This window comes from Chiloscyllium plagiosum, chromosome 13 (genome assembly GCF_004010195.1).
Source record: "Chiloscyllium plagiosum isolate BGI_BamShark_2017 chromosome 13, ASM401019v2, whole genome shotgun sequence".
Lineage (NCBI taxonomy): Eukaryota > Metazoa > Chordata > Chondrichthyes > Orectolobiformes > Hemiscylliidae > Chiloscyllium > Chiloscyllium plagiosum.
In genome coordinates, this window is record NC_057722.1 from 74,558,870 (window position 1) to 74,570,243 (window position 11,374).

Here is an 11,374-nt window from a genome sequence, read left to right on the forward strand (position 1 = left end):
AGTGGCCTAACCAATGTCCTGTATAGCCACAACATGACCTCCCAACTCCTGTACCCAATACTCTGACCGATAAAGGAAAGCATACCAAATGCCTTCTTCACTATCCTATCTACCTGCGACTCCACTTTCAAGGAACTATGAACCTGCACTCCAAGGTCTCTTTGTTCAGCAACACTCCCTAAGACCTTACCATTAAGTGTCTACGTCCTACTAAGATTTGCTTTCCCAAAATTCAGCACCTCGCATTTATCTGAATTAAACTCCATCTGCCACTTCTCAGCTAGTTGGCCCATGTGGTTGAGATCCTTTTGTAATCGGAGGTAACCTTCTTCACTACATCTCAATTTTGGTGTCATCTGCAAACTTATTAACTGTACCTCTTATGCTCACATCCAAATCATTTATGTAAATGACAAAGTAGAGGACCCAGCACCGATCTTTGTGGCTCTCCAATGGTCACAGGCCTCCAGCCTGAAAAACAACCCTCCACCACCACCCTCTGTCTTCTACCTTTGAGCCAGTTCTGTATCCAAATGGCTAGTTCTCCCTGTATTCCGTGAGATCTAACCTTGCTAATCAGTCTCCCATGGGAAATCTTGTCGAACGTCTTACTGAAGTCCATATAGATCACATCTATTGCTCTGCCCTCATCAATCCTCTTTGTTACTTCTTCAAAAAACTCAATCAAGTTTGAGAGATATGATTTCCCATGCACAAAGCCATGTTGATGATCCCTAATCAGTCCTTGCCTTTCCAAATACATGTACATGCTGTCCCTCAGGATTCCCTCCACAACTTGCCCACCGCCGAGGTCAGGCTCACCGGTCTATAGTTCCCTTGCTTATCCTTACCACCCTTCTTAAACAGTAGCACTACCTCCAACCTCCAATCTTCCAGCAGCTCACCTCTGACTATTGATGACACAAATATCTCAGCAAGAGGCCCAGCAATCACTCCCCTAGCTTCCCACAGAGTTCTAGGGTACACCTGATCAGGTCCTGGGGATTTATCCACCTTTATGCGTTTCAAGATATCTAGCACTTCCTCCTCTATAACATGGACATTTTGCAAGGTGTCACCATGTATTTCCCTACATTGTATATCTTTCATGTCCTTTTCCACATTAAATACTGAAGCAAAATACTCATTTAGTACCTCCCCATGGTCTGCGGCTCCACACAAAGGCCACTTTGGTGATCTTTGAGGAGTCCCATTCTCTCCCTAGTTACCCTTTTGTCCTTAATGTATTTGTAAAAACCCTTTGGATTCTCCTTAATTCTATTTGCCAAAGCTATCTCATGTCCCCTTTTTTCCCCTCCTGATTTCCCTCTTTCCCACTGATTACACTCCTACTTCCTTTATACTCTTGATCTATCTTGTCTATACCTTACATATGCTTCCTTCTTTTTCTTAATCAAACCCTCAATTTCTTTTGTCATCCAGCATTCCCTGTACCTACCAACCTTTCCTTTCACCCTAACAGGAATATACTTTCTCTGGATTCTCGTTATCTCATTTCTGAAGGCTTCGCATTTTCCAGCCATCCCTTTACCTCTGAACATTTGCCCTCAATCAGCTTTCGAAAGTTCTTGCCTAACACTGTCAAAATTAGCCTTTCTCCAATTTAGAACTTCAACTTTTAGATCTGGTCTAACCTTTTCCATCACTATTTTAAATCTAATAGAATTATGGTCGCTGGCCCCAAAGTGCGCCCCCACTGACACCTCAGTCACCTGCCCTTTCTTATTTCCCAAGAGTAGGTCAAGTTTTGCACCTTCTGTAGTTGATATATCCACATACTGAATCAGAACCAGCAGTAAGGGAGGATCAGACAAAGCAAGAAGCATTGCTCTTTGTACTGAAGGCTTACACCAGTAAAAGGGGTCTCTAGAATTGAGGAGCAGTGCTGTAATTCGAGGATCCAGTGCAATTAGAGCGAGAATTTCAAATTCTACAGCACTGGGAGGGAGTGAATCCACGGAACAGTGTGAGGAAGGCTAGGTGGGGTAGGAGTGGCCACAAACGTTCTTGGCTTCAATCTCCCTCTGCCACTGTCCGATCCAGAAGTTGTTTGATCGCACCACATCAGTCAACGGCAAGGTTGAAACTACAGGTCAAACTAGGTGCTACTAAAGAAGCAAAACTGGTTTGAGAAATAAGACAACAGTGATTAGATTAGATTAGATTAGATTAGATCCCCTACAGTATGGAAACAGGCCCTTCAGCCCAACAGGTCCACACCGACCCTCCGAAGAGTAACAAATCAGACTCATTCCCTGACCATATATTTACCCTGACTAATGCACCTAACACTATGGGCAATTTAGCATGGCCAATCCAGCTAACCTGCACATCTTTGGATTGTGGGAGGAAACCAGAGCAAATCCACGCAGACACTGTGCAAACTCCACACAAAGGTTAGATAAGAGTGGCGCTGGAAAAGCACAGCAGGTCAGGCAGCATCCGAGGAGCAGGAAAATCGATGTTTTGGGCAAAAGCCCTTCATCAGGAGGGCATCCACGCAAACTCCACACAGACGGTCGCCAGAGGTGGGAATCAAACCCGGGTCCCTGGCGCTGTGTGGCAGCAGTGCTAACCAGTGAGCCACCATGCCACCCCACAAAATGCGTCTTGTAACTTTTTAAACTAAAATAATTTGCTCCCTCAGCACTGATTCATTGTTCCATTCTGAGAACTGCACTTACCAATGCCACACCAAAAGAGAGATTGCAAATATATTCGCTTGTCTAAGCTAGTTTCAACCAGTTTGGTGTTAAGATGCAAGGAGGATGAAAGAACAGGTTAACTCGGGCTTGCACTTTTAATCACTACTCAGTGACATTTCCAAAAGGGTAAACGGGATTATGACTCAACGCTTGTTTGCTTCACTTGGCAGAATGTAGGCATAACTGGTGAGACTGGCATTTGCAGCTCACCCCTAGTTTCCGGAGAAGACCTTCTTCAGGAAACACAGCAGCCTGTACAACAAAGTGAACCAAATATCTCTGAAACTTCAGAGTTAAATTTCAGTCACAATGGCATGTGACGGGAAGACAACAGCATGGTGGCAAAACCACTGGACGAGAGTCATAGAATCCTACAGCACGGAGACAGGTCCTTTGGCCCAATCTGGTCCACACCGACCAAAATGTCCATCCACACTACCCCCATTTCCCTGCACTTGGCCCATATCCTTCTAATCCTTTCCTATCTATTTGCCAAATGCTTTTAAATGTTGCTAATGTACCCGCCTCAACCACTTCTGCTGGCAGCTCATTCCATATGCGTACCACCCTCTGTGTAAAAAAATGTTGCCCCACGGGTTCCCTTTTATTTTTTCCCCCCCTCTAACCTTAAACTGATGCCCTCTCATCCTCAATTCCCCAATCCTGGGAAAAAGACTAAGTGCATTCACTCTATCCATGTCTCTCATGATCTTACACACCTCTATAAAGGTCCCCTCTCAGTCTCCTATGCTTTGTAGAAAAAAAGTCCTAGCTTGTCCAACCTCTCCCTATAACTCAAGTCCAGGCAACATCCTTGTAAATTTCTTCTGCAATCTTTCCAGTTTGACAACATCCTTCCTATAGCAAGGTAACCAAAACTGAACACAATACTCCAAGGTGTGGCCTCACCAACATCCTGCACAACTGCAACAAAACTTCCCAACTTCTATACTCAATGCCCTGACTGATGAAGGCCAGTGTGCCAAAAGGCTTCCTCACTGCCCTGTCTACCTGCGACTTCACTTTCAGAGCACAGTGCACCTGAACTCCAAGGTCCCTCTGTTCCACTACACTCCTTAAGGCTCTATCATTCACCATGAAACTCCTACCTTGATTAGGCTTTCCAACATGCAACACATTACACTTCTGTTTTAATCCTGAGGCCCAGATAAAGATTCAGATCCCACCATGGCTACTGACAGAATTTAAATTTTAATTGATAAATATGGAACATAAAGCTGGTCTCAGGTAATAATGACTACAACAGCTCAGAACTCTGCATGACTATAACATCCTAAGATGCAGTGTTGCCCCAGCAGCAACTAAGTGTGGTACAAGTTAGTCAAACAAGACCCTTCTGATCTGGTACAGGGTCTCAGTCAAACACGTTAACCTACCCTGGTTAGGCTTGAGGGACCTACACTTCAACTTTGCTATTCTATCCTCGCCACTTGAACATTTATCAGCACTTTCTTGAAACGAAAAAATTACATTTTTCAAAGTATGGGTGAAGATTTGTAGCTCGGGTGCTCGTTGTTGTGGTTCTGTTCGCCGAGCTGGGAACTTGTGTTGCAGACGTTTCATCCCCGGTCTAGGTGACATCCTCAGTGCTTGGGAGCCTCCTGTGAAGCGCTTCTGTGATCTTTCCTCCGGCATTTATAGTGATTTGTGCCGGAGGAAACACCACATAAGCGCTTCACAGGAGGCTCCCAAACACTGAGGATGTCACCTAGACAGGGGACGAAACATCTGCAACACAAATTCCCAGCTCGGCGAACAGAACCACAACAAATTACATTTTTGATTAACAAAGTACCTTATTAATCTATTTAGCAGTCAGGCATTGTGGCTCCTGACACTATTAGGTTCAGTAACTGTTCAGCAATAAACCCCCCCCGATAAAAGCTGCACTCACTGTTTCAATAAGAAACACTCACGAGCCATCCGTTTGTTCAAATAGTTTAATTCTGAGGCTCACTGTGACTGTGAAGTGCCCCCTAGTGGCTGTTATAAAACTATGCGCTTCACAATGTCTCCCGGAGGCAGATAATCTGCTAAAATCCCACAGCAGTTAACACAGCACAGCCATTCAAATGGCAACTACTTCACTGGGCAGGGAATTTCAGAGATTCACAATCCTCTGAGTGAAGAAGTTCCTTCTCAATTCGATCCTAAATCTGCTCCCTCTAATCTGGAGGCCCTCTTGTCCTCAGTGGAAACATCCTCTCTACTTATTGATTCCCTTCATAATTTTATATAAAATCCCCCCCCCGCCCCACCCAATTCTTCTAAATTCCAATGAATATAATCCTAGTCTACTCCATCTCTCCTCATAAACCAACCCCCTCAACTCCGGAATCAATCTAGTGAACCTCCTCTGCAACCCCTGTAAGCCAGTCCATCCTTTCTCAAGTAAGATGATCAAAACTGCACACAGTACTCCAGGTATGGCCTCACCAGCGCCCTATACTGCTGCTATATAACCTCCCTGCTTTTAAACTCAATCCCTTTAGTAATGAAGGACAAAATTCCATTTGCCTTCCTCATTACCTGTTGCACCTGCAGATCAGTGGATACAAATCGAAGTCAGCGTTTCAGATCCGGTAACCCTTCCTCAGACCCGAAACGTTAACTCAGATTTCTCTCCACAGATGCTGCCAGACCTGCTGAGCTTTTCCAGCAGTTTCTGTTTGTGTTTCTGATTTACAGCATCCTCAGTTCTTTCAGTTTTTATTTAGGAAGAATAAATAATCACTGAAGAGAATCAATTTGTGATGCCCAATGAATTGATTGCACAGCAATCAAATGTTTTTATTAAATAGGAATCCAAAGGCCCCCACATAGCAAGCCTTATTATTACACCATCTTCTATTACATAACATCCATTGTTAGCCACTACCAGTTGCCATTAACAGCAATTCACCCTCCCAGCCAGATTGTTAGCCTTTGTCTGGCAGCACTTGACCTGTTAACTCTGATTTCTCTCCACAATTGCTGCCAGACCAGCTGAGCTTTTCCAGCAAATTTCTGTATTTTTTTTAAAAACAAAAGCTCAAAGTGAAAAGCAAACCATTTCACACCAAAATGTTGGAAGTGAAAATCAGAGGTTAGGGTACAACCATATTTCAGAGTAAAATTGAGGTAAAAATCAGAGTCCTGAAGAGAATCTGTGATTTGTAAATCCAGTTACTGATTCAAGCCACATCCAATGGATTCTTTTGGATTCCTGGATTAAATTTGAGCTTTACAACAGATTAGATTACTTACAATGTGGAAACAGGCCCTTCGGCCCAACAAGTCCACACCGACCAACCTGCACATTTTTGGAATATGGGAGGAAACCGGAGCACCCGGAGGAAACCCACGCAGACACGGGTAGAATATGCAAACTCCACACAGTCAGTCGCCTGAGGCGGGAATTGAACCCGGGTCTCTGGCGCTGTGAGGCAGCAGTGCTAATCACTGCGCCACCGTGCCCCCACAAATCTGAACTTAAATGTTTTGAAGAATGCAGACATTAATCCTACATCTGCTGAAGAGCTTAACAGCAACTGCTTCTCGAAGAGTTCTTTGCACTGATGAGGGAAAAAAAAGAGATTCAACACTTCACCAAGCAGTGTAAACAGCACCCCCAAGTGACTGAAAACTCAACCATAGCCCCTCTCACACTGAGAAACACAACCAAAGATATGTCCAAAGTTAAAAATCACAACACCAGGTCCAACAGGTTTAATTGGAAGGACACTAGCGTTCGGAGCGCTGCTCCTTCATCAGGTGACGAAAGCTAGTGTGCTTCCAATTAAACCTGTTGGACTATAACCTGGTGTTGTGTGATTTTTAACTTTGTCCACACCAGTCCAACACCGGCATCTCCAAATCATAAAGATATGTCCATTTTCTTTCCTTTTGTGGAGTTCAAGGAGGAGGCGAAAGACAGCGCGTTCCACAGAATTGCATACGTCATGTGGTACAGGAGGCTATTCAGCCTCATCATGCTTTTCAAACGAGCATTACTACCGACTGCCAATTCTCTGCCCCCTTCCCATACCCTTCTAAATTATTTTAATCCGAATTGCCACCCAGAGAGGGGGAAATAAAACCATCTACTTCAAACACCTGTGAGGGGACTGGAATGCAGGGGAGAAAAACTAGGCACCATCTCTTCAGTTCTCCATGTTGGTTCTGAGTAGAGCAGATTACCTGCAGTAGATTCCTGACACTTGTCAAAAGACCATCGTACTTCCACAGCATGTCCTCGCTGCTTGATCTGCTGCTCCACTTCATAAATTTTGGCTCGGACCTAAAGCGTCAAAACAAAGTGGTTGATCAAGGCCGTGAAATTTGCTGAAAATCAGTCCTTTACGTCTTTCTGCAATACGTTAAAGACCTTGCACAAACAGAACTTTTGCAGTGTGACATGTACCACATCTTTGTTACACCCAGTTCTGTCACTTAAATATAGCCATTTAAGGGCGATGGTGGTAATGGCACTGGACTAGTAATCCAGCGGGTCAGGTTAATAAATCTTGTGACATGCGTTCAAATCTCCCCATGAGCTGACAGAAATTAGATTAGATTAGATTCCCTACACTGTGGAAACAGGCCCTTCAGCCCAACCAGTCCACACCGACCCTCCGAAGAGTAACCCACCCAGACCCATTACCCTCTGACTAATGCACCTAACACTATGGGCAATTCAGCATGGCCAATTCACCTGACCTGCACATCTTTGGACTGTGGGAGGAAACCGGAGCACCCGGAGGAAACCCACACAGACACGAGGAGAATGTCTGTGTGGAGTTTGCACAGTCACTAGAGGCTGGAATCGAACCTGAGACCCTGGTGCTGTGAGGCAGCAGTGCTAACCACTGAGCCACCATGCAATTAGCCATGGACTACGAACGTTTCTTCTACCAGTGATGCCAACAGCCCAGAAATGAAATTGCTGAAGAAATTCAGCATGTCTGGCAGCACTGTGGAGAGAAAGCACTGTAAACATTTCAGGTCCAGTGACGCTTCTCCAGAACTGTTCTGGAGAAGGGTCACTGGACCCGAAACATCAACTCTGTTTTCTCTCCACTAATGCTTCTTCAGCATTTCATTTCTGGGATGTTACACCAACCAACTAATTTGAAAATATTCATTAGCATTCATAACATGGCTCATTTATTGTCACAAGAAACAACATACAGAGCATCCCCAGTTTAAGAACGTCCAACTTATGCGTGGCTTTAAAATTTACAGACCCGACATACAAAAACCTGCTGAGCTTTCAAACGGCCTTTTCCCATTGTCCTGAACCGTGCTCCAACTTGTGAACTCACTCCAGAATAGAACCTGTTCACAACTTGGGGACTGCCTGTGTATTCAGATTCAGTGACTTTTTTCTTTGAACAACAGAAAAATGCTTTTCTTTGTAAGTTACTCAGGAGTCTGAGGTGCTTAAAATTCCCCAATTGCTTCTATAGCAACCACAACCAACCAGAGCCAACTTGCCAGTCAATCAGCACTCTTTTATCCTGTAGCATAAATTGTTGTGACTGCTTGAAATTTGGCATTCTTGCATTCATCCTGATGAGTGCAAGACATAAAGCATTAACCACATGATCCTCTTTTAAGCAACACTCACATTCTGTACTACCAGGAAATACTTAATTCTTAAGATTGATACAAGTTCCAAATCATAGATTTCAAGCCTGAAAATACTTCAGAGCTCTAACGTGGGTCATTTCCCACAGCATTACACAGGGGAAAAGGACGCCTTTTTGTAGTCAGGCATGGTGACAAAGCGGCAAACACAAATCTTCTGCAAAAGGCATTCATTTTATTGTTATTTTGCTGCTGAGAAGTATGTTCAGGACTGTACCAAATTAAAATGGCAATTCACAGTATAGTACATAACCACGTATACCTGCTGATTGAAGGCAGAATTACCCCCTGGCATAGGTAAACAGGATGGGGCCACTTGGAGCAGATCAAGAGGCGAGCCAGGATTGCTGCTTTTGCTATCATTCATGGAATAATTCCACACCAAGGCACTAGGACAACATAAAGTTATTGTCTGCAGGAAGAACACAAACAGTTGTGAAGTCAATTCTTGTATAAATATGCAAGCAAAGCTCGAAAGTTAACATGCGAACTACTGAACAGTTAATATCCAATTTCCTGAAAAGAGCACATGAAGAATTGGGACGTCCAAATGCTTGGTACATACTGCTAATTCACTTAACAACTCTAATAACATTTAAGCAATATTTCGATATTGCCATTGCCAAAGCCTCTGGGAAGTAGGATCAATATAGAGAGAGATAGTTGATGACCAGAGTGAACCTGATGGGCTGAATGGCCTCCTTTGTGCTGCAAACATTTAAGAGTTTGACAATCTGTAACATTTCAGCTCTGCTTCATCACCCTGTCATAATGGAAAAAAGGGACAATCGATTTACCATCATTTGCAGTTTCTGCAAGAGAGCTGCATCATTCAGTGACCATTTGCATCACACCTCACTGGAACAGCACACAGGAAATCAAGCCCCACATTTCCAGATTCATCACAAAGGATTGTATCAAAGTACAAAAACTCCACAAATTATCTGTCGCTTAGACCTAGGTTGACATAAAGCATAGACCCGGTTTTGAAATTTAACAAGAATTTCTATAAATATAGTCGGTTCTGATATAACGTGATAGTTCCGTGATCGTGAAATCTTGCATGATAAGAAAATCGCGCAATAGCTGCATCATTTGAACTAATGGAGCCAGATTCATGTTATAGTCAATACAGGTCAGGAAAGTTTGCATTCTACAAATAACGGTCTGGATTCTTCAATCGCGTTAAAGCCAATTCACACTCAAGAAACAAGTGCTACAGCAGATCTGATTGTAAATACATTCCAGCTGTCGATAAACAATTATGAACTGTCAACATGTAACTCTGCTATTCAAAACTCAAAACCCCTTATAAAACTCACTCTATGCGTACATACAGACAGGCAGACACAAGATTACGTCGGCGTTATGGGCAGAGGGAAAGACTGAGAAGACACTTCAATGATCCCTATTCACAGGATTTGCTGATTTGATTGTTTTAGTATGTGAGGACTTGCTGCTCCTCAATCTTCCTTCCCCAGATACTTTTATTTGCCTGCAGGAGGCACAGAGTGACTGAATCGCATGTATAAAGTTTTTGACTAACTGGCTAAAAGCCACAGCTTACAGCAACTGATGAGGGGGAACTAATCTGGCTTTCTCCAAGCTGAAAACATTTCATACTGCAGAGAGGAAGGATAGCTTTTTTCTTTCCAGATGTCCAATGGCTTCTCTCCAAGCATTCACACACCCACAAGCTGTTCAGCTACCAAGAGTCAATCATATTGTTGTTGGCAGGCAGAAGGATTTTGGCATTGGTGACGAATTGCCATTCCCCAGACCAATCAGCAACTTGTTTCCAGCCAAATCTCCATTTGCACACACTCCTTGGCTCCACCTCCCCCACAAATAGCAGTGTAAACAGCACTTACAGTGTGTATCAGGTAATGAATGTTTTATTTCAGTTTGCAATCAAAAATACAGAAAAATAAAAAGATGCGGTCTTTAAAAAAGGTGCAATTTACCTTTAGAGGTCTTGACTTAATACCTCAACTACCAGAAATAGTCTCTCTCTCTCTTTCTATCCACCTTAATATTTTGGAAACTTTGACCAAATTAGTTTTTTAGATTCTAAATTCAAGAGGCCCTTACATGAGAGAGAGTTTCTGGCATTTTCTATAGAACATACAGAACAGTACAGTACAAACCCTTCAGCCCTCAAGATTGTGCCAACCTTTTATCCTACTCAAATAACATAGCCTTCATTTTATTATCAGCCATCTGCGTATAGCTTTATGATTTCTATTTCTAACAGGCCATTTTGCTTCATGTGTTTTTTAGATCAAACTTGGTTTATGGGAAAACACTCTGGAGTGCGTGGGAATTTAGAGCCCTGATGGGATTATTCAACCTACGGCATCTTTATAATGTTCTGCAGCAAATGCCAAATATACTGATGCTGATAATGTGACACAAAAGCAGAAAATGCTAGAAATCCTCAGCAGATCATACAGTGCTTGCGAAGAGAGAGAGAAAGAGAGAGAAAGAGAGAGAAAGAGAGAGAAAGAGAGAGAAAGAGAGAGAAAGAGAGAGAAAGAGAGAGAAAGAGAGAGAAAGAGAGAGAAAGAGAGAGAAAGAGAGAGAAAGAGAGAGAAAGAGAGAGAAAGAGAGAGAAAGAGAGAGAAAGAGAGAGAAAGAGAGAGAAAGAGAGAGAAAGAGAGAGAAAGAGAGAGAAAGAGAGAGAAAGAGAGAGAAAGAGAGAGAAAGAGAGAGAAAGAGAGAGAAAGAGAGAGAAAGAGAGAGAAAGAGAGAGAAAGAGAGAGAAAGAGAGAGAAAGAGAGAGAAAGAGAGAGAAAGAGAGAGAAAGAGAGAGAAAGAGAGAGAAAGAGAGAGAAAGAGAGAGAAAGAGAGAGAAAGAGAGAGAAAGAGAGAGAAAGAGAGAGAAAGAGAGAGAAAGAGAGAGAAAGAGAGAGAAAGAGAGAGAAAGAGAGAGAAAGAGAGAGAAAGAGAGAGAAAGAGAGAGAAAGAGAGAGAAAGAGAGAGAGAGAGAGAGAGAAAAA

The 11,374-nt window shown here is 43.1% G+C and overlaps 1 protein-coding gene across 8 annotated transcripts in view; it reads right to left on the reverse strand.

The window, feature by feature from the left end:
* The window catches only part of LOC122556191 (mediator of RNA polymerase II transcription subunit 12-like protein), a 609,874-nt gene that overhangs the window by 454,293 nt on the left and 144,207 nt on the right, over positions 1-11,374 (reverse strand). For all 8 annotated transcript variants that reach the window (XM_043702730.1, XM_043702729.1, XM_043702725.1 and 5 more), the window contains exons 9-10: positions 8,638-8,787; positions 6,927-7,026 (exon numbers count right to left, since the gene is read on the reverse strand). In XM_043702730.1, coding sequence (XP_043558665.1) covers positions 6,927-7,026; positions 8,638-8,787 — 250 coding nt within the window. The remainder of the gene's footprint in view (positions 1-6,926; positions 7,027-8,637; positions 8,788-11,374) is intronic.